This window comes from Podarcis melisellensis (assembly GCF_964234715.1).
Source record: "Podarcis melisellensis genome assembly, chromosome: 5".
In the NCBI taxonomy this organism is placed as follows: Eukaryota; Metazoa; Chordata; class Lepidosauria; order Squamata; family Lacertidae; genus Podarcis; species Podarcis melisellensis.
The window spans coordinates 96334978-96359613 of NC_138537.1; the positions used below are offsets into that span (position 1 = coordinate 96334978).

The 24636-nt window shown below is 41.7% G+C and overlaps 1 protein-coding gene across 6 annotated transcripts in view; it reads left to right on the forward strand.

The window, feature by feature from the left end:
* Nucleotides 1-24636, forward strand: part of PCLO (piccolo presynaptic cytomatrix protein) — a gene marked incomplete at its 5' end in the record, with an annotated part of 247616 nt that overhangs the window by 116134 nt on the left and 106846 nt on the right. For all 6 annotated transcript variants that reach the window (XR_014168472.1, XM_081911645.1, XM_081911646.1 and 3 more), the window contains 2 exons: nt 16484-18130; nt 19437-24420. Coding sequence is in view for 5 of the 6 variants with exons in the window: in XM_081911645.1 (XP_081767771.1) it covers nt 16484-18130; nt 19437-24420 (6631 nt within the window). The remainder of the gene's footprint in view (nt 1-16483; nt 18131-19436; nt 24421-24636) is intronic.

The following is a 24636-nucleotide window of genomic DNA, read 5'->3' on the forward strand; positions in this document are numbered from 1 at the left end:
AAACACTCTATCAGAAGTGTCTTCCAATCTGTTATTGTTGGTGTTGTTTCATAAGGCCTATTGCTAGATCGCAAACTGTGACAATTTAAGGCCTGTCCTCCATAATCAATTAGGACTATCATCTTTAGGCTTTAGTCAACCTTTTTATACCTACCACCCACTAATGCATCTTTCTTGATGGAAAACTTTTCTTATTGCCCACCTGTGCTCGATGGAAGGAGGATTCAGCTTGTGCCATAGAACCCCTTAGCGCCCACCTAGAATCCTGAAACGCCCACTAGTGGGTGGTAGGGACTAGCTTGACAACCCCTGATCTAGACCAATTCACGGGGGACAAGTCTATCAGAGGCTATAAATGATGCCCCCATGTGCAGAGGCCTCTAAACACTATGTACTTTTCTCTCTATAACACACAGATTTTTTCTCCTAAAAAGTAAGGGGAATGTCTGTACGTGTTATTGAGCGAATGTGTGGTCCCTGGAGCCGACTGGCGCAAGTGCAGGGGCAAAAATCAGGCAAAAATCAAATCGCGTGTCAGGGAGGAGGGACGCCTGAAGAGAGGAAGCTGTTGCTTTAATGCATTCTGCCTCAGGGTCTTACTGCCCACCCTCTTCTGTTTCGGTTGCTGTTTGCTCAAACGGAACACAGAGCAGGGAAATCCCCTCCCCTCCAAGCAAGCAGAGGGGAAAGGAAAGGATCGCGTCCTTCCTTCTAATTCCTCTCCGTGCTCTGGTGCTGCTGCATCCAGGGAAGCATTTTAGGGACTCGTAGGCAGCCAGAAAACATGCAGGTGGGAGAGAGAGAGAGAGAGGGGGCTGGCTTGGGTGGGGGGGGTGGGGGGAAACGTTAAACCCCTCTCCTGCATTCTTAGCCACCTGCTTCTCTGCACACCCCTCTCGTGCTCCTTGTCCCTTCTCTGTTTTTCCTTCCCTCCCCACTTAAAACGTGGTTACAAAGCACGGATCCACATGGATCCTCAGGATCTTTGCATTTGGTCACCCCAAATTCACCATCAGATCACACAGTATGTCCATGGCTACAGCCTGCACCCAAAAAATCATGCACCCACTGTTGCCTGGGGCTGCAATGGTGCAAAAACGTGGTTACAAAGCACAGATCCACACGGATTCTCAGGATTTTTGCATTGGGTCACCCCAAATTCACCATCAGATCACATGTCTGTGGCCACAGCATGAGGCACAAAAATGATACATCCACTGTTTCATTCAGAATTTCCCCCCCTTGTTTTCCTCCTCTAAAAACGATATGAGTGTTATAGAGCGAAAAATACAGTACTTATAATTAACAATTCTAATAATACTTCTGAAGATTATAAAATCAATAGGGGACCATACTCACTCTGTTCAGAAGCATTAACCAAAAACGTGGATTCTTGTACCATTATTTAACCAGTCTGCATGCATGGCAGTATAATGAAGGGTTGTGAGTAAAGGGTGTTCACAGTTCATGACATCCACCTGAAAGAATTTAAACTAAGGCTCTTCTTTTGTATGCAGTAAATACTAGAACCTTTTAGCTACTAGTGACAACTAACTGCTCCTTAAATTCAGGGTAAGCAGACACAGTAACCAGTCCTAATTTGTTTGTTTACTCAGACTAGTTGTGAAAGTTATGGAATATGCTAGATAGTTGCCTTCCCTTTTCATTGCATTATTATTATTTACAGAGTATATTTCTTTTTCATTTGAACTAGTGTTGGGACTGCTTTTAAATAAAATGTTGAGGTGCTATAACCCTTTTCAGGTGCATTGAACTCATGAGTGCTGGTATAAGAGGTTGGTTTATTCATTATGTGGTCTGAAAGACCTCTATAGGGTCTCCTCTGTAGGGAATTAGTATATACGGAGATCTTTCTCCAGGCAGCTGAAACTTTCCAGGTGGATAAAATGTATTTATAGAAAATGTGAAATAGGTTATGTGAAAAATACATATTTGTGGTTAAATATATTTGTATGTGTTTTACTGATCTGAATTTGACTTATTTCTTTAAAAATATTTTTTAAGAAAATATTTTTTAAATTTTTTTAAAATCCAATAACATGATACCTAAAATGCAAGGACCACTTCTGCACCTTGCATTTCTAGATACGTGGACATACATTTTTGGGGATATACATTTTTTAAAGATGTTAATATTTTAACAAGGCACAGATACTTAGTTATATTATGTAAGTAAATTCACCAGAAACTCATGATCAGCTACAACTTCCTTTAAAATACACATAGAATTGCAGACCGTACGGCTTCCTCTCATGGAGCATGTGAAATGGCGCTTTCCTGTTTTACTGTTTCTGTTTTGCATACAAACCAATTCTCACGGTCAGTTTCTGCCAAGCAAACCACAAGCAGTGAGTCAGGTAGTGGGGTTTTTGCCTCTCTCTTAGATATGTGCATAGCTGTCAACTTACAGATTTGAAAATAAAGGACCAGCAGCCTTGAAAATAAGGGACCAGCAGCCAAAATAAGGGACCTGCAGCCTCACCTGTTCCAGGCACTCCAGTTTTCCTGTCCTCCTGCAGTGTGGTCAAACTCATGCTGGTAGCTTCGAGAACACTGTCCAACCAATTTTGTAACCAGAGGTTCAACTGAATAGAATCTGAATCACATGCACCACAAGGCCTATGCAGCCTCAACTTAAGATGGCTCCCCGGCCTGGCTTTGCACTGCAAAGTTTGCAGCAGCACGTGCAACAAAATGGAGTCCAGCATTCAAAAACCCCTCAGCTTGCATTAACTAGCCACACACAAGGCATGCAAGCTCCACCCCCCAGTTGTTCTTAGACTTCTTATTGGGTGAGCAACACAGCCAAGCAACACAGTTGGAGCCTCCCTGGCCGGAAGGGAGGGAGGGAGAGGAGCTGCTTCCTTTGAAATTTAAGGGACATCCATCAATAAGGGACAGCAGCAGGACATGGCACTGGAATAAGGGACTGTCCCTTCAAATAAGGGACACTTGACAGCTATGGATATGTGTAAGACTGACTCTTCACCTTTTAGGTTTCTCAAATCAGCAGTCTCCCTTTATAACCTGTTTACGTGAGAAATGAATCCCGGGTTCTCTCCTAGTCACACTTTGGGAAATGCTAGTGAGTATAGGGTTATTTGTACCTTCTTTAGTGATAGACATTAATGAAACCTACTTTGCTGCATTTTTGTTTTGTTTTGTTTGACAATGCCTTCATTTCTCTCGCTTTCCATTTGTATTTGTATTTGTGGTCTCTTCCTGGTTTTTTCGTATTAGTTTGTTTTTAAAGAAAAAGGTCCCTGCTATGACCCATTTTTACAAATGCACCTCTGGAATAACAATTAAACGGTGGTTTACACCACTGTTTCCCTCTTAGTTGTGTTTTTAATGGCTGTTTGTGTTTATTGATTGAGGGTTGTTGCTTTTGTTTTAATTCACCAGAAGAAATAGATAAAGCAAATACCACTCATAAGCACAGCACTTTTAAAAAGTACTGCTAACAAAACATGAAATGCGTACGTAAGTAACAATGAAAAACAACCAGAAACCAACAAAGGCAATGGCGAAATAGAAATAATCACTGGTGAGAAAATTAATTCAACATAACAAATGTACCCAAAATACAAATCTATCATCTGTTGGTGAAGGGTTTGCTCACAAGTAAATAATTTGGAGGATTAAATAGAGCCCCTGGATGCTAAAAGATGTCTGAAATGATATGTGAAAATATACATTTTTTACTTTTGAAAAACGAAGTCTCCCTAATTGTCACAGATAGGGATAAGTGAATAGGTCGTTTTTCGTTTTTCTTAGTTTCTCATTTATCCATTCTTAAGTTGAGCTCCCCACATTCCACATAAATTTATGATCCCCCCCCCCAAAATGTCCTCATGAAAATTCACCAGCATTTGGCTTCTTTTTTTGCAGTGCTTTTTTCTGGGGGGACGCAGGGGTACACATACCCCTAAACATTTTGTGAATCTAAGTTTGTCCTCATTGAGGGGCAGTATTTCAATATGAGTAGGGAAATTAGAGTACCCCTAAACATTTTTTAATAAAAAAGCACTGCCTTTTTGTATGCAGATTTCTCTAATGTGATGAATTTTTGTATGCTATATTTACTATTATATGCAATTATATGGACTTTACCCTAGTTTATGTACTTTTTGTACAAATTGCTTGGGTGGAGAATTGCATTTTAAAACTCAGAGAAGTGCAACTTTCAAAGGATTGGTTGTGTTTCTGTTCACATATTGCTTCAAAGAGTTTGAATCAGCTAAGTCTGCTTTTAAATGCAAACTTATTTGAATTTATCTTCCATCTCTAGTCATGAGAGAAGTGAAGAGGAAAAACTAAACTCTTAAGAAGTACTAAGGTGTGTTTCTGAAGATTCGTGTAGAATTAAATGCAGCATAGATCAAACCTCTCATGTCATAGCAATATTTTGGGGGTTATAGTAACGCGGGTGGCGCTGTGGTCTAAACCACTGAGCCTAGGGCTTGCTGATCAGAAGGTAGGCAGTTCGAATCCCCATGACAGGGTGAGCTGTTGTTCGGTCCCAGCTCCTGCCAACCTAGCAGTTCGAAAGCACGTCAAAGTGCAAGTGGATTTGCAAGTGCTGCTTCATTTCAGAACTTAAAGATATGGTACTTTGATAAGATTTCTATGTCAAAGTGCAATAGGTACCACTCCAGTGGGAAGGCAAATGGTGTTTCTGTACGCTGCTCTGGTTTCACCAGAAGCAGCTTAGTCATGCTGGCCACATGACCCGGAAAAACTGTCTGCGGACAAACGCCAGCTCCCTCGGCCAATAAAGCAAGATGAGCGCCGCAACCCCAGAGTTGTTCGCAACTGGACTTAACAGTCAGGGGTCCCTTTACCTTTACCTTTTTAGTAACTGAATCTTCAAAAAGAACATCCCACAGATTGGTCACACCTGCAGTCAAAATGGAGTTTATCTTTGTGACTTTATTACAGCAAAATCTAAAAATAACTGTGACATCTCCTCTGGGCCACAGGGGTGCATGTATTTCTGGATGGCCTGCACAATGCAGATCATTCCTGGCTATGTTCCTGAATTCTGAGCAAACACCCTAGATGATAGTACACATGGCCTTTTGCTTCCTCCACTAAAGCCCATCTGTTCTGATGGCATTATTCCTGCTAGCAAGTTAATCAGACCATCTCACTGAATCACAAAGGCAGTGTGGGCTGCAGCGGACAGCTATAGAAGACAAGTACTACAAAGTCTCTCCCCTCAAAATTTAGAGCTACACTGATGCCATGTGCTGCATTATTGGATGAAATTCATTAGTGTTCCACTGCCAACGAAAGCTTCCTAAACAGGGAGGGAAATGAGTTGCAGCTGAATGCTGATTTGCAAGTGCTGCTTCGTTCCAGAACTTAAAGATATAGTACTTTGATAAGATTTATTTGTCAAAATAAACCACTTTAACCTTGCAGCAGCATAAAGATCTATTTAAATAGCAAGTCAGTAGACAAAGCCTAGTTCAGAAGTTGTACCTTCCATGTGAATTTTCGTATTACATGCTTAAGTGATAATGGGCCCGGTTTGGGTGTGATGCCAAGTGATGGTTTGGTGTTCTGCTTCAGCCTCCTATTCCCAGTATGGATCAGAAGAGGACACTGGAAATATCCATGTTCTAGTTTAAACTCCCCACAGATTGTTGTTACATCCGAACCAGGAACTGTGGGTGGTGTAAATTATGTTCCGTTGAAACGAGCCAGGATCAAACCTGGAGGTTCTACTCTGGCTTCCAATCTCAGGTTCACAATGGATGTTTTATTAGCATAAAGTACCGTATTTTTCACCCTATAGGACACACTTTTTCCCCTCCAAAAATGAAGGGGAAATGTGTATGCGTCCTATGGGGCGAATGCAGGCTTCAGGAAGCCATCCGCAATCCTTGGGAGCCCGGCACGACTTCCCGCCGGGCTCCCAAGGCTTGCGGATAGCAGCCTGTTCTGGGGGCTTCCCCCGCCCCAGCCCCGCGCCTGGGGGGGGAATATTTTTTTCCCCTTTATTCCCCCCCCCCAAACTAGGTGCGTCCTATGGGCCAGTGCTCCCTATAGGGCAAAAAATACGGTACTTGTAGACTTTAGACTAGAGGTAAGTTAGTCTAGGTTAAGTTCTAGGGGTGCTCCCACCAGTCTGCTCCGAGGTAAGGTCCATATTCTGTTCTTGGTGTGCCCACAAAGTATGCTCATACTAAGCTGTCATGAGGGAGAGTGTTCAGATTTCCTGTCCTAACACTTCCTGTTCCCCTTCTAGATCCTGAGTCTGTCCATTTAGTTCCATTACTTAGGATACAGTGAAGAAGGATCTGAGGGGGCAGAAGAGCATTGGAGCCTGAGGCTCAATCAAGTTCATTTGTGCAAACCAGGTCAAAGATGGCAATTTCTTGTGAAATTGCAAAAACTATTGTGAAAATTCCATGGCGTGGTACATGAAGACAGTGACAGAAGGGAAAGGCACTGTACATCAGCACTGTAAATAAGACACACACTCGCAACATTAAAAAAAAATACCTCATGAAACCCTATTTTTTTAAAAAATGAATCTTGTACAGGAGGGAGCAAAGTGAACACAGGATTATTTAGCATGTTTTTGCTTCAGGATTTAGGATTAAGTAGAGTGCAAGAGCATGTCCAGGGGAATTCATATCATTTAACCAACAACCGCTTGTGATCAGTATCACTTATATTCAAAATTATTAGCTCAATTATGCAACCACTATGCAAATTCTTAAATGTTACATTCATTCTTAATATCTTACTACACACCACTTGAATTTTGAGTTTCTAGTGATGTGTTTTCCCTATTTAGACCTAGCCGGGATGTTCAGAACCCAGATAAATCCAGATGTTGTAACTGGGCTACTCAGGAGCAGATTTACAGCACAGTCCTATAACATATCCCTTTCCCGAATTGTTGTACTACCTCCCACGAGTTCAGAGTCAAGTACAGATGTGTTTAGAGGAGTCTTCCTTCCAAATACTGTTCTGGTACAAGCATTATTAAATTCAGAGATGGGATTGTCTTCCTGTGCCTTTCGGCCATTCTTTGAACTCATGGAACTTATGCACCTCTAGGAAGCTTCAGCTCTACGTAAAAAGGGTGTGTTGAACTGTTTTTCTGAGCTCCAAATTGTTACCATTGTTCTCGGATTCCATCTTCCAGGTTCTCTAGGTCTGCATCATTTAATATATGGTACGCTGGTACGCTGAACTTCCTGCAGCTTCAATCATCCAAGCTCTCATGTTTCATCATGGCCATGCCTGCCTTTATATAATGTAATTTGATAATTCATCTTTCCCAGGAAAGCGTATCTGAAAATGTAATTTATATAATGCATTTTAGGCAAGAATAATATAATAGGACAAGGCAGCCAAAATAGCTATTGAGCGCATAGACTAAGGAGAATCGTGTACAGTGGTACCTTGGTTTACAAGCATAATCTGTTCTGGAGGTCCGTTTGTAAACCAAAACAGGTTGTAACCCAAGGCGCGCTTTCGCCAATAGGGCCTCCAAATTTTTTTTGTTTGTAATCCAAAAAAAAAGGGTTGTAATCCAAAAAAAGGTTGCAAACCGGGACACGCACTTCCGGGTCTGACGTGTTTGTAATCCAAAACGTATCCAAACCAAACTGTTTGCAAACCAAGGTACTACTGTATTTTCTTAAAGGGAGAGTTTGTGTTTGTAAATAACTCTAGCCACTATGCAGGAGAAATTTCTATGCTGAAGGTTACCATAATGCCTCCCAATTTTTCCATGTTACATTTTTAAAAATGTTCCTCCAAAATGTTACACACACACATACATGCATGCATGCACGCACACACACACACAGAGAGAGAGAGAGAGAGAGAGAGAGAGAGAGAGAGAGAGAGAACAGATCAATATCTACTGATTTGATGCAACTTAGTGGTGATCTTGTTTCAGATGTTTTGCTCCTCTCTCAACCTTCTCCTAAACAGATTTGTCAGACCAGGTGAAAGAGATGCCATGGAAAAGCTCAGAGGGAGGGGAAAGAAATAGGCTGACTTATTTCTTTTTCATTATACTGTTATAGGTTTGTAGGTTCTAGAATTTAATTACAGCTTGGGGCATCAGAAGTGATGTGAGGCGATAGCTAGACCCATGTGTGTATTTGGGCTGTGTGTTAGATGCTTTTAATTCCTTGGAATTAACATGTGTGTAACTTAGCCAGGCAACCTAGCAGTTCGAAAGCACATCAAAGTGCAAGTAGATAAATAGGTATCACTCCGGCGGGAAGGTAAAAGGCGTTTCCGTGCGTTGCTCTGGTTCACCAGAAGCGGCTTCGTCATGCTGGCCACATGACCTGGAAGCTGTATGCCGGCTCCCTCGGGCAATAAAGCGAGATGAGCACCGCAACCCCAGAGTCGGCCACAACTGGACCTAATGGTCAGGGGTCCCTTTACCTTTAACTTAGCCAGGCAAACTTACTAAGGTGCGTATTAGACAATGACAATCCTAGGGAATCAACATGAGATAAGTGTTAAACGAGTCAGACAAATTTCCTTTGTGGTGTTAAGCCTGGGGTAATGGGTCATTTACACAACAGAGGATGAAAGGAATGGGGTCTCTCCCTGTGTTAGAAAAAACCAGCACTTATGGTATGTTAGTGTGGTGAGAGTAAGCTGGATGTTATATGACCGAGGAAGGCAAACCGCAGAGCAAGGACGAAGCTGGAACCTCTTGGGTTGCTAATGCTGTGAACCCCTCCATCGTAGACTCAGTTTGTATATATATGTGCATGTAAATAAACCATATACCATAAAGACCCAGCAATCTCCACAGTGTCTCATTTTCCCAAATGGAAGCACAAACCCTGTTCCTGGAACCCCTAGAATCCTGCACTGCTCAGAGATTGGGGCGATGTGTAACAATGTGCTGCGCCCTAGTAGTAACTGACACTATTCAATCACACTTTGTTCAGCTGAATCTTAAGTTTGGGTGCTGATCAATAGGCCATCAGCTTCAGGAACAAACACTTGGGAGGATTACTAAGAGGACTAAACAGAGGTTATTAGCTTCCTTCATATCACACGGTCTTTTCCACCTGGGCAACCTTGGCCTCAGGTGGGAGGCAGTGAATAATAATCAGGATGCTGAGAGGTTGGGGGAAAGCTAACAAAAACGCTTCTTTGCATGGAGAAGCCGTGGGCTACAGAAAGTGTTTTCTGAGTATACTAGAGGTGGAAACAAAGGGTCAGAAACAACTGCAAGCATACAGATGAAGAAAGCTACTGCCTGGATACATAATTATGTGATGGAGTGGAAATGTAAGGAAGGAGACACATTTTCTAGGCTTTACAACCAAAAGCGGGGGGCGGGGGGGGGAGAGTGAAGTGCTCATGCAATGACTCACTCATCCCTAAGTACCATTTTATATACATTTCCGCCATCTGGTGACAATAAATGATCAATAATATTCAATTTTAGTTTAGTCAGGTTAACTTACTCATTTGTATCATTCCATTCTTTACAAAAAAAAAAAACATTCAGGGTACTTTGCAATAAATGAAAGATGTATTACTTGTGTAATTTTATTCATGGCAGGCTGCCCTAAAGCCCAACATCAACACCAGAATGTGGCAAGATTTTTTAAAAAAAGCATTTCACAAGTGTAATCCTTTTCAGAATTTTGCAGAGAGGTATGTCCCATCCAAGGACGCGGGTGGCGCTGTGGGTTAAACCACAGAGCCTAGGACTTGCTGATCAAAAGGTCGGCGGTTCAAATCCCTGCGGCGGGGTGCGCTCCCGCTGCTCGGTCCCAGCGCCTGCCAACCTAGCAGTTCGAAAGCACCCCCAAGTGCAAGTAGATAAATAGGTACCGCTCCAGCGGGAAGGTAAACGGCATTTCCGTGTGCTGCTCTGGTTTGCCAGAAGCAGCTTAGTCATGCTGGCCGCATGACCCGGAAGCTGTACGCCGGCTCCCTCGGCCAATAAAGTGAGATGAGCGTCGCAATCCCAGAGTCGGTCACGACTGGACCTAATGGTCAGGGGTCCCCTTTACCTTTACCTTTATGTCCCATCTAGAAGGGAGCAGGCATCAGACCAGGGGTACGTCTCTGGTCATAATAGCTGTGAGGGGTTGTGGACAGAAGCTGAGCTCTTCGTTGGGGTTGAGGGGACGCTCCTTGCTCTGCCAACCAGTCTGAAGAGGCTGCAGAAGACAGACAAAAAACCCACCTAATCCTGGCCACAGGGCAGTTGTCATCCCAAAGTGGGGAAAACTCTTCAGGAGACTCCCATAAATATTTATGCAGATGTCTTCACCTGAGTTTCCTGTTTTTACTGCTGTGTTTTAATGGGATTGTTTTGTTGCATATTTTAATTATGGATGTTTATATTTAATATTTTAATGGAATTGCTTTATTGTGTTCTATAATTATGGTGTCATTGTATAATTATGGTATATTTTTTTAACAGTGTTGTGTAATTGGTTTTCATATTCTGTGAACCACTTAGAATCCTATTTTGGCATTAAGTGTACAGAAATTGATTCGTTATCATAAGGTGCAGAAAGCTTTGTGCAAGCAAGTCCAGCCCATTCACTTCCAGGCCAGAAAAAGGAGAGGTAGTCCTATATTCAGTAATGAGCTTTCCAAGACACAGCAGCCCTGCTAATGTGAAAAGCTCCGTGTGTGTGTGTGTGTCTGTCTGTCTGTCTGTCTGTGTGTGTACCAGAGTGCTGGAGCAGGGCTAGAATGCTTTGGAATCATCTCAGGCAATTTTAAGTGACATCTTGTAGAGGAGACTGTTAAATTTATCTTACAACATATGGTTTCCCTGGCTCCGTGGGCAGAGATGCACATTCTTACTCAATCAAGATTGCTTAGAACTGGGTCCCACTTCCTGGAAGCCCCATGTACGCAATGGGAGCAAGTGGAAGTTCTGAAGACCTCAAATTTGTATCAAGCAGCATCGCCACATATCTCAACAGGGCTCATGAATCTCACAAATTGGGGTAGCCCATTCTCCCCTCAACAGTGTATTTTTTCCCAAGCTGCCATGATTGTTGAAATTGTTGCTACTGCATGCACCGCCTACACATAGAGGCACTAGTTCATGCAAATGGCATCCCTGCCCATGTAGCTCCCATCCAGAAGCTCAGAAACAGCCCTGCATGCTTCCAGGGTATCACATAAATGCCACCGGTAGGATTAACTGGTTGCTTTTTGAAATTGCTTGCCTATATCCCCTCCCCCAAAAAACCCAATGAAACGTATGAGAGGTTTCATCTTTCCAAGAGAAAGCTTTAACAGCAGATTAGGCAATGCTGCAGATGTGTACTTTCTTAAATTATTTTGTTACTATAGTTACTGCTGACAAGTTATATAAAACAAATTGCTTACTGCAGAACAGAGGTATAGGAGTCTTTCTTTCTTCCTTCCTTCCTTTCCTTTCCTTTCTAATTCTAATTTCTTTCAGCAAACTCAGTACCTGTTGATTTTAAATGCTGTGCATTTTGTTGAAACTGAGGAGTTAATAACACCATTTTGGTGATGGATGAAAAAATAAAACCCAAGGTCAAATCTAGCTTCTTTTTTATACTTGTTATTTTATTCTTTGGTTATATGGAATTGCCTCACCCCAGCAAGTCATTAGAGTAATTGGCTCACTTTGAGTTTTGCATTAATAATGTGAAAAGTCCACCTTTTTTTCTGAATTCTGCTGCGTTAGATACCAATTTCATGCAAAAGATTTTGGTGAAACTCGACAAGCTGACATTAAGTTTGGTGATGATCCTAGAGCAGGAGTGGGGAGACTATGGGACATGTATTTCGGCATCTGCTGGCTGTGCAGCGCTTAACCCAATGTAAGAAAGACTTAAACCAGCTGGATTTTTCATCAGTGAATTGCCTTAGTTTTTGAAAAGAATTTGTATTAGGAATCGCAACTTTGCATTTTGTGGCCAATGACATTGTGTAGACATTGTGAAAAATGTACATACATGAGCAGCACCGATCCCACAATAAATACCTGTCTGGAAGCACTCCTTGTATCTACTGTGGACCTTCTGCCTACTCTGGATTCTGGCTCCAGGACTTCTTGGAGGTCAGGTATACAAGGGGCTGGTAGAACTGATGAATGATATCCCTTCTTGATGTGGCCTGCAGGAACAGAATCATTTTATATCTGCTGCATTGTCCACGCCACACAGTTTCCAGAGGCTGGAGCTGCAGCATTCAAGGATCAGTTCTCCCTAATGCTTCCTGTAGCTTTAATCAACCTTCCGCAGCCCCTCACCTCTGTGAATTTGTTTTAATGTGCCTACTGGAAAAGGTACAGTAGTGCTGAGACAAGAGTATTTCGAAGGATTGTGGAAGATCAGAGGTGGGTTAAATGAGAGTGGAGAGCATTTGCAGTACTGATGAAAGCCATATGATGACGTGTGCGAGAGAGCAAAAGGCTAGTTGAAAGATTTAGATTAGAATAATGCACGATTGTTCAAAGTTGATATAAATGGTAATTGAAAATCATTGGATTAGTTTCCAAATGAATGCAACCCGGTGTTTCCTCATTGCTGTATGGTTAAAATGAGACGGTTAGACACAATGGTGACTATCAATTCAAGACAATAATAATATGAATGGGAGGTCATATACTGCCATTTAATTAAGCTTTCCTGGCATGTTCATTTGTTATGAATGTAAGTAAATGCAGATTCTTTCAGTCAGCTAATTGGGAGCCTGCTTAAAAGAACCTGGGGAAGGTATAGTGCCATAGCAACAACAGGCCATGTGACCATGTTGCTATCAGCTGTACACCAAATATGATTACTGAGATTGTTTTCTTTCTGCTCTGGTAACATGCAGCATCCTTTTCACTACTTATAATCAATTATTTTCATAGAAAAGACATGTTAAGACTGTGAATACAAAAGGCAGATCTTTAATTTAGAGAACGTGAAGCATGGGAAATCTGAAATGTGAATTCCTGGTTTTCACGATGGATAGGACTATCACAATGAACTGTTGCTAACATGAAGTCAGTTGGTCACATCCATTCTTTCTCCAAGTTACTGCTTCCATCAGTGTTTCCTCTGCGCCCCCACATCTAGAAATCAGGGAGGCTAGAGGGCAGGGAGGCCAAGGTGAGAGGGGCTGAATGTTGATTTGAAATAATCAAATTGGCTACTGGATTTCTTACAATACTATTGCAGAGAACATTACTGTTAGACCGGGTGTGGGGCGGAATGCCCATTTCTAGGGCCCTAATAAATATGGGTTGCAGGCAAACTGAAAAGATGGCCCCAGGAAGAAGCTTGTATTCAGGGCATGAGGTTAACTGAGGAGAAGACAAGGCTAAAGCTGAGGCATATGACTTCACGGTACAAAATTCAATTTTACAGAAAACCATTCTGACAGGGAACCAACAGCCTAGAGGCTGATGACATAATAAGGTTCACAGACTCTTTCTTTTACTTTACAGGCTTCAAATGAGCATGCAGTTCTCAAAACCTAACATGCACTGACAAGGCACTTTTTAAAAACCTGTGCACATTGGGGAAAAAAGGATTTTACATTTGTTTCTTCCATGGAAAACCCGCTGTAGAAAACTGTACAACAGAGACTCTAAAGCAGAGCTGTATAAGCACAGACCTTACATATGCACTTTACTGAAAAGTAGTGTTTAAAAATAAGAGCTATAAAATTGAGTTCCGCTTATTGGGATTACTGAAGAGCTAGGACTTCTTATCTATACTTGACTAACCTGCAAAACAATGCCTATCTGTAGGGATATACAGTGGTGCCTCGGGTTAAGTACTTAATTCGTTACGGAGGTCCGTACTTAACTTGAAACTGTTCTTAACCTGAAGCACCACTTTAGGTGATGGGGCCTCCTGCTGCCGCTGCACGATTTCTGTTCTCATCCTGAAGCAAAGTTCTTAACCTGAAGCACTATTTCTGGGTTAGCGGGGTCTGTAACCTGAAGCGTATGTAACCTGAAGCGTATGTAACCCGAGGTACCACTGTATAGCCTGTTAACTGGGGAAAGGTAACATTATTCTCCAGCCCCAACTTACACCAATGGTGAAGTTGGGATCCTTTTGCAAATTTGATTGGAAAGGTGGGGAGAACGCATTTATATTTGTAGCTGGTGCTTTCTGGAATCGCAGTTTGGGCAAGTGCAAGAAATCTTGTACGATTTCATTTAGAGACAGTTGTGAGTAGGTGCCATGTTATTGGGCAGGTGAATTTTGCCTCAGGAAAGTGGATTTTGAGCTGATTGGGATTATAACTTTGCTTCATGTCCCCACCTCACCCCTAGTAGATTATAAATTCTGCTACAGAAATGCCTTTGTTCAAGTCTGCAGGTGGAAGGAAGAGATGGAAACAATGGGGGAGGGACTTTTTCTGTCGATCTTTGAAGAGGGACTCTGTTTGCGTTTCCTCTCATTCTTTCGTAGCTTCACAAAACTAGCTTTCAGTAAGAAAGAGACAACTTAATTATTGTATGTAAGCTCTAGTTTTGCTATGTTGGTAGAGCATGAGCCTCTTAGGACTCAGCTACACAGGTCCATTTATAACGTTAAAATGTGTTATAAAAATGCGACACAGATGGCACTGTAGAGCAGAATCCAAAGTCAATGGCAGATTGCCTTGGGAGCTCCCCCCCCCCCATCACGGTTTTTATATATAGATCCAGCCTTAATCTCAGGATCGTGGGTTTGAGTCCCATGTTGAGTGAAATAATCCTGCATTGCAGAGGGGTTAGACTAGATGACTAGATGACTTCCAACACTATGATTTTCTGATTCTGTTAAAAAGGCAGTATTATTCAGTATCCCTTTAGAGGACTGCTCATTTCTGAGGACTCTGATGTTTATGGCATGCATATTCTATAGGAACTGGTGGAATTCCCTTCTCTGGTCCCTACTGAAAATCACCTAGGAGGATTGCATTAAGTTGTCCCATGTCCTGCAGATTTTTGGCTTAGCAGGGCTGCAAACTGTGAGGAGGGATTTTTTTGGGCGGTGTTGCATGGCACTGGGCCAGATGACCACTGGAATTCCTCCCAGCTCTACAATTCTATGATTCTATCTATGATTCTATGAAAGGTTTCCTTCCTTCCCAAAATTCATGGATGTTGCTATAACATGGTAGAGACTTACAACAGAAATCAGGGCATAATCAAGCCAAAGCTAAGCATTTTTCGCTCCCACTTATTTCAGTGGAGAGAGTTAAATATGTGCATCTGTTGACTTTTGAACGTCCTCTTAGCTTTTTAGCAACAGATGTGCCTCATTCTTGCATTGAAATAAGTTGCACATCTAACAAGGTAGAAATTGGCTGGGTCATTCCTCAGACTGTTGACTTAATGTATCCCAAAAACATTGAAAACTTTAAGAAAGTAATCATTACTGTTCTCTTTAACTTTGTCGAAAAATTGAAATTTACAAATATTACATTCCACAAAAATTAGTTTTGAAATTGCAGACTTTGGTGCTTTGTGTGTAAGAGTTAAATCTACAGTACAACAACACACAGCACGCAGTGAGTTATATTTTCTGATGCTCTTTAAAAGAGCTTTTATCCCTAATTATTTTAGCCAGAGTCAGCCTTGTGAATATCTATTAGCAGTTGGATTTTATTCTAGGTATTAAATTAATCAAAAAAAGCTTATTTCTGCTCAGAACTATACTTCCTCATACAGCTCAGTCGTTGGTGTTTTCAGATGATGCATGCATTCTTTGTCATGTCTGTTAAGCAAAGAATTCTCTTAAGTCTGTATGTTGAACTGGTAGTTGATTAATCAGTGGGAGCAAATTTTAATCAGCAGGACAGAGATTGATGGTACCCTTGTTTAAAACCAAGTGAGGAGAATGAAAATAATATTTATTTGCCTGCCCTAACAAGGAGTGGTGCTTTAATTTATTAAATCCTAAGTTATTTCACTCTTTTTCAATATCTTTGAAAAGATCTCTGTTTAAGAGTTTGCCTTTTTGTGAATATATTTACAGTTATATAGTCCATTTCAATACAGGTAGTTAATCAACTACAACTCTTTAATCTCTGGACACTCCTAATTTATGCTACTAAAATGGTAGCCATGGTTCTGTGGACAATATCTCCAATGATTTACAATATTTATTGGTTTTATCCAACTGATACAATCCTAACCATGTCCACTCAAAAGTAAGTTCTGTTGAAATCAGTGGTGCTTACTCCCAGGTAAGTGGGGTTAGGATTGCAGTTTAACTCATACTTGGATTAGGCCTATTTAAATCCGTTCAATTTAAGTTAAACATGACTAATTTAAACCAATGATTTTAATATGTATACATCGAGTATGACTTAGTTTGATACAACCCATTGTATATTTAGTGTCACAGCCAAAAGTTTGTAAAGTCAGGGTGGTGTTTAATATTTAACATTGCTTTAATATTGATATTTTAACACAGCATATATCCTTTATTAATGTAATGCTATTTTTATATTATAGGTACAAGAATGGCTGTGCTTAAACTGTCAGACACAAAGAGCATTATCAGGACAGCTTGGGGATATGGACAAAATAACACCTCCTGTACTTTCAAAATCATCACCCAAGCCATCAACTGTTCCTCAAAACCAGGCTAAACCTGTTGAGCAGAAGACTTCAGCTCAAATGCTGGAAAAGCCAAGAGGAGGAATGGGAATTCAGAAGGAAGATTCAAAACTTCAACAGGGCAAATTGGCAAAGGCAATTTCATCTGATAAAATCCAGGAAGGTACACAAAGGGAAGATTCAAAAGTTCAACAAGAAAAATTGGCATCAACTGATAAAATTGTTCAAAGCACTTCAAAGGAAGATTCAAAAATTCAGAAGGAAAAATTGGCTGATCAAATTCCCAAAGAAGAGCCAAAACTAACCACAAAGCCATCTGCCAATAAGATCTCAGAAGGCATTCAAAGGGAAGAGCCAAAGGAGCTGGGGAAAATATCTGATAAAATTCAGAAGGAAGACCCAGAGCTTCAGCAGGTAAAATTGGGCAAGACTGTATCAGCTGAGCAAATTCAGAAGGAAGACCCCAAGATCCAGCAAGTGAAATTGACAAAAACACCATCTGCTGATCAGATTCGGAAGGAGGACCCAAGGATCCAGCAAGTGAAATTGGCAAAAACACCATCTGCTGATCAGATTCGGAAGGAGGACCTAAGGATCCAGCAAGTGAAATTGGCAAAAACACCATCTGCTGATCAGATTCGGAAGGAGGACCCAAAGATCCAACAAGTGAAATTGACAAAAACACCATCTGCTGATCAGATTCGGAAGGAAGACCCAAAGATCCAGCAAGTGAAATTGACAAAAACACCATCTGCTGATCAGATTCGGAAGGAAGACCCAAAGATCCAGCAAGTGAAATTGACAAAAACACCATCTGCTGATCAGATTCGGAAGGAAGACCCAAAGATCCAACAAGTGAAATTGACAAAAACACCATCTGCTGATCAGATCCGGAAGGAGGACCCAAAGATCCAGCAAGCGAAGTTGGCAAAAATACCATCTGTTGATCAGATCCGGAAGGAAATCCAAAAGGAAGATGCAAAGCTTGAGCAAGAAAAGTTGACAAAAGTACCCACAGATGAGACAATTAAAAGAGCCGATCCAAAATTCCAGCAAGCAAAACTGGCCAAAGTTCCATCCGCTGATCAAATTCAGCAAGAAAACTCAGCTTTATCTCAGGGGGAGATAGTGAAGACAGCCTCTGCTGAGCAGATTCAAAGGGGTGGTGTGGAACATCAGCAGGGAAAACTGATAGAAACACCTCAGAGGGATCCAGCTTCTTCCAAGTCAAGTAGCGATCAAACACAATTGACAGAAACCCTGGAAGGTGATACCAGGTCTCTACCCTCACAAGAGAAACCCCCTTTTCCTGAGCCCAAACATAAACCAGACATGGCTGTGGGAGAAGAGCAGTTTTCTGAAGCAAAACTAGAAGCCAAGGTACGAAAAGAAACAGTAAAACAGGAGGTAAAAAAAGAGGATTCAGTGATGACTATTCCAGAAACCATATCTAAAGCTCAGAAATCTCAAAAAGAAGAAATCCCTGCTCAGCCAGTACCTTTGCCAAAGCCTGATCATGTGGAAGCACTGAGGGAGAAAGCAGTGAGTGTTTAACTTTCCTTCCCAACTCTTCCTTCATTGAATGACGTGGGTCCAGATCCTAGAAACAGTGATCACAGCCTATGCAAGTTTCAGCATTTTAATTTCCATTTATCTCAGTGAGAGAAATGTCAAGCATTTATGCCTCACTCTCCAACTGAAATAAATAGAAATTTAAAGCGCTTTAACTTTTCCTGAAGTGCACCCAATTTGTTTTGAATGACTAACTTTAATTCACACCATGGTTTTTACTGACATAGAATGACTAAAACAAGTCATAAATTGGTGGCAGGTCCATGCAGATTTGGTTTTGGTAGGTTCGTGTATACTGAAATGAACAAAACTTGCCCAACTTCATTAATAAGTTCATGCATTCATGCCTATACTTACTTTCAAAACTGTTGTTTCCTACAAATTATCAAATTATCAGATATTAAGAGAAGAGTCTCTCTGATGTTAATAACACTGTCAAGTGTGATAAAAGACTTCCTTTAAATTATCTGTAACTGGTCATTGAGGTGCTGTAGATTCATGTGGTTGATCTTTGATATAGCACAGGAGAACTTCATGGTATTCTAAAAGGTTTCAGGGTTTGGTGAACAGGGTTTGGGCTACATACCACAACCTATGAATAAGCTTCAGTTAGAATCCATACATTTCTATTTTCCACAATGTTGTAAGAGGAACTAAAAAACAAACAAACTCCTCGCCCTCCCAAATGCTGAGAAATATCATTTTAATGCTCCAAGGGCAATGGATATCAGTTTTCTCCCGCAATCACGAGGGTCCAAATCCTAGCCTATAAAAAACAACAGCACAATAAGTAAAATAGGTTTTGGGGGAAAGATGCCTATAATCATAGCAAATCTTCCATATTTAATTTTCATTCTCCCACCAAGGTTGTCGAAAATAGATGATCTTTTCATGAATTTGTCCAACCCCCTTTTAAAACTATCCAAATTTGTGTTCATCACCAAATTTTCTTGATAATAATTTTCCCCCTATTTGCATTGCATAAAAGCTTGTCAGAATGAATTTCAGTTGAATTATTGAACAGAGCATAATTACATTTAATTGAAAAAGTCTTATTTCAAGTGGCATTTTTGTCATTAAAATTGTTGGATAAGAGAATTAGTATATTTCTCCACTTCTAGTTTAGCACTTTAACCTAACTGTTAAACTCTTTCTGTTAATTGACCATTTTTATCATGATCATAATAGATATTAACATTATTTTGGATGAGTGATGCTATTATTTAATTAGCTGAATCTGAATCTTAATATGTGTGTGTGCTCATATATATTTCAGGAAAAAGAAGATGACAAATCAGACACATCAAGCTCACAGCAGCAAAAAAGTCCACAAGGTCTAAGTGACACCGGTTACTCATCTGATGGCATCTCAAGTTCACTTGGAGAAATTCCCAGTCTTATTCCAAGTGATGAAAAGGATGTTTTGAAAGAAACTTGTATAAAAGAAAGCCTTTCACATGAAAGCAGCCCAACCAGTCCCTCCGATCTTGCTAAGCTAGAAAGCACTGTGTTGTCCATTTTGGAAGCTCAAGCAAGTTCCCTCATTGAAGAGAAGCCTGTAAAGACCAAAGACCTTTATGGTGTCTATAGTGAGCAGGCAAAAGAGCCACATAGAGCAAAGTCCACACCTAGCACACAGGAATCTTACAGTTCTGATGAGGATTTGGCAAAACCAAATATTCAAGAAAAAGATGGAAGAGATTCTGCAGAGGTAAGTAAGCAAGGTGTACCTTCTCGGAAGGGGTACAAGCAGAAGACAGAAGCGACAGAAGATACATCAACAAGAAGGCAGCGCTATGACTCTGTAGAAGATAGCAGCGAGAGTGAGAATTCACCTGTCCCACGGAGAAAAAGACGGACCAGCGTTGGGTCTTCCAGCAGTGATGAATACAAACCAGAAGACAGTCCAGGGTCAGGTGACGATGAAGACTTCATTCGAAAACAGATCATGGAGATGAGTGCTGATGAAGATGCGTCAGGTTCTGAAGATGATGAATTCATGAGAAACCAGCTGAAAGAAATCTGTACAAGTGAGAGTCAAAAGAAGGAAGAAGTGAAAAGCAAAAAAGCAATAGCTGGAAAACATAAGAGGATGACGCGCAAAAGTAGCACAGGCTATGAAGAGGATGCCAGCAGACGCCATTCCTGGCATGATGATGATGATGAGACCTTTGATGAAAGTCCAGAACCAAAATACAGGGAAACAAAAAGTCAAGAAAGTGAAGAAATAACTGTAACGGGAGGAGGTCTTCGGCGTTTCAAAACAATAGAACTTAATAGCACAATAGCAAATAAATATTCTGAGGAATCTGAACAACCAAAGAGAAGTCTATATTTTGATGAAGAACCAGAGTTAGAGATGGAGAGTCTTACAGATTCACCAGAGGATAGGTCAAGGGGAGAAGGATCTTCAAGTCTGCATGCCTCCAGTTTCACTCCAGGTACATCTCCTACATCTGTGTCATCCCTTGATGAAGATAGTGACAGCAGTCCCAGCCACAAAAAAATGGGTGGAGAAAGTAAGCAGCATCGTAAAGCCAGGCATCGTACGCATGGCCCTCTTCTTCCAACTATTGAAGATTCCTCCGAAGAAGAGGAGCTTCGGGAGGAGGAAGAGTTGCTAAAAGAGCAGGAGAAGCAACGTGAATTAGAGCAGCAGCAACAACAACAGCAACAGCAGCAAAGGAAGAGCTCTAGCAAAAAATCCAAGAAAGACAAGGATGAGCTCAGAGCCCAGAGAAGAAGAGAACGACCAAAGACACCACCAAGTAACCTATCTCCGATTGAGGATGCTTCTCCGACAGAAGAATTGCGTCAGGCAGCAGAAATGGAGGAACTACATCGGTCTTCCTGTTCTGAATATTCCCCAAGTATTGAGTCAGATCCTGAAGCTTTTGAAATCAGCCCAGAAAAAATAATAGAAGTGCAGAAGGTTTACAAATTACCTACAGCTGTCTCTTTATATTCTCCAACGGAAGAGCAGCCTGTTGGGTTTGTCAAAGAAGAGAGCGGTCAGAAGCCTTTAAGAAGTGCTGAAGAGGTATATGAAGAAATCCTGCATACATCCCACAAAGCCAAGCCACTTCCAGATGTAAATGAAAAAGACGAAGTGTTTGAGAAAGAGCCTTTATATGGTGGCATGCTAATAGAGGACTATATATATGAATCTTTAGTAGAAGATGCCTATAGTGGGGCTATGGAGGCTAGCCTCATGACAAGGCAAGAAGAGGGTGATGAATTTAGCCAACTGAAAGAAAAAACATCAGCGCCCCCAGATCAGATATATGGAGAACCTATGCAAAAGTCTACCAGCTTACAAAAGGACTATTACAGGATAGAGTCTTTGCATTCAGGTATGCCTCAAGAAGACATTGTGTCTAGCTCTTACATCATGCCAGAAAGTCATGAGATAATCGTACTGGACAGTGTGGCGCCATCTTCAAGTGACGAAAAACAGCTCTTGGATGCAGATGCTGCTTATGAGGAACTTATCAGGCGACAACAAATGCAGTTGACTCCAGGCTCCAGTCCTACCCAGCCATCTCCTGAATTGGTTACGGTTTCAGATACAAAAACGAGCATATCCGGAGAGGTAACAGAAAGCACCTCCCTGACGTCAAGCACTATTTCATCCAGTTCAGACATACTTTCAGTAAGCTCTTCGGTGCTTCCTATTCCGGATGTCAAAATTACTCAGCACTTCACAACTGAAGAAATAGAGGATGAATATCTCACAGATTACACCCGAGAAATTGAAGAAATAATTTCCCACGAAACATCCATATTGATGTACTCAGAGGCCTCAGAAAGTGCCACATCCATTATACCATCGGATACGTCTTCCCTAACATCATCCACATCTTCAGTTTACACCACTGGTAGTTCTTCACCAGATGGCGTGATTTCAGGTTACATAGAAACAGTGGATGCTATTAGCAAGTTTCCAGATTCCGAAGGGACCAGCTCAGTGACCCAAGTTCCTATAAGTTCCACAAAAGAGTACTCTGAAGCTGCTAAGGAGACCCTTGCAGATCAGGTTATGGTTTCCCTTTCTGAAACTGAATCCTTTGTAACAGCCTCTGTAGAAACAAAGCCCAAGCCCTTAGTTTCTGTCTCTGATGCCATAGAAACGTTCCCACCACAAGATGAGAAAGCTATAAAAGATGCAGCCAAGTTTGATGTTATGAAGGGACTTTATGAAGACAAACAGGCAAGACCTCCTGTGACCATAACAGGAAAAGCTTTAACAGATGGTGCATCTGACCAGAAATTTACATGTACAGCTCCAGTATCCTCCTCTGTCATGCCTACTGTATCTGTGTTGCCATCTGCCATTTCTTCAGTTCCCCCTGTTACACCCCAAACATTTTCATTTTACAAAAGCTCTTCTCTTGAGTCTCCAGCTCAGCCACCCCCACCACCTCCACCACCACCTCCTCCACCTCCACCCCCACCTCCTCCACCTATTCTGCCCAAACCAGCTATTTATCCTAAAAAGAAACCCCTGGCTAAGGCTCCAGTGACCACAACTCCCACCCTAGTACCATCTGCCAGTGACATCAAAACAGTGGAAGCAACATCTGCTATAAGCATGACTGGACCACCCGTCACAAAAATGTACACATCGACACCCCCTCCTGTTCCTCCCAAGCCAGCTTCAATTCCAGCAGGACTTGTGTTCACTCACAGACCTGCCGAAATAATAAAACCCCCTATTGCTCCCAAACCAGCAGTTCCTCAGCTACCGACAACTGTTCACAAACCAGCAGAAACACAGCCAAAACCAGTGGGTTTGTCTTTCACCAGCAGTATGACTTTGAACTTGGCTTCCCCTGCAGAGTATAAGTTGCCATCCCCTACTTCCCCGCTGTCTCCACATTCTAATAAGTCTTCCCCAAGATTGTCCAAATCCTCAGGGGAAACCTATGTTGTTATCACGTTGCCCTCTGAGCCTGGCACTCCCACAGAGTCTATTACCAGTCAGGCAATTACCAATTGGCCTTCAGGATCTCCCCCTAAAGAACAGGGTCCACAGATTGCACAATCATTATTCACTCCAACTATGACTGCTCTGCAAATGCAAAGCATAAGTGATCGAAGCAAATATGGCCCAGGAGCTTTGCAATCTGTTTCTCCTGTTCCTGTCAGTGCACGGTCAGTTTTTGAGATAGCTCCTAGTTCAGCAACAGAATTAATATCAACAGAGGTTGCCAGGACTACAGTGTCTTTGCTCAAAAATGCTGGATTAGATAGTGTTTCCATAACCATACCCCCAGAGCCGGCACATATCATTGAACCACCCAGATATAGAGAGAACGGGAGATTCCATGTCTTTGGTGATGTCATTGATCTTCGCACCTTGACTAAAATGGATGTGGAAAGGGCAGGTAGCTGCATGGACCTATCTTCTGCTCCCACGGATGTGAGAAGGCAAATTATGGCAAGTGACACTTTGGGTCGGCCAGTAAGCACTGTTCAGCCAGCTATCATAAATCTCAGCGCTGCATCGACAGCTGGTATCTCTTTAGCCCCAGTCACTGAAACATTTACAATAGTGACCTGCACAGCTACTGTAAGCTATAGTACAAGTACAGAAAGTCTTGTAGATCTGGGACATGCAATGACAACTCCACTGCAGCTAACAACAGCAAAACATTTTGAGCCTGGACCTAGAGTAACAGGTGTCCAGAGACTCTCTGCAGACAGAGATGAGGTGCCAATAAATTTGTCCCTAGGTACTCCAGCCACATGGGCCACTACAAAGCCTCCTGTGGGTGTACCTCCTGTGGGTGTAACCAATGGTTGGACGGACGTTTCCACTACTCATGAACCAGTCGAGAGTGAAGTAGTTGATCTCAGCACCACAAAATCCCACAGAACCATGGTGACAGTGGATGAAACAACTTCAGGAATTGTTACCACTGTAATAGAAGATGATGAAAAACCTGTGGACTTGACTGCAGGGAGAAGGGCTGTTTGTTGTGATGTTATTTACAAGCTTCCATTTGGCAGGAGCTGTACAGCTCAAGCACCCGCCACAACACTACCTGAAGATCGTTTTGGTTATAGAGATGATCACTATCAGTATGACCGCTCAGGGCCCTATGGTTATAAAGGAATAGGAGGTATGAAACCTTCTATGTCAGATACCAATTTATCAGAGGCTGGACTTTTTATGTACAAAAGCAAGAATACCTTTGATTACCAAGTTGGGGCAACAGATGTAGCAGTAGACTTAACTTCTGGCAGAGTAACAACAGGTCAGTATGACAAGGCCTCAGATCTTACTTTGAAACATGGTAATGGTGTTGCTCATCTCATTTCAGGATGAATGATTTTTATTTTCTATTTTTTCTTCCCCCTTTTATTAAAATTTATGTTGGACATTGTGGCAAACTGTGCTGGGATTTATACATGCATTTTTATTTTTATTTTTTGTTGCTTCGTTACATAAATCGTTTTGCACAAAGAGGTAC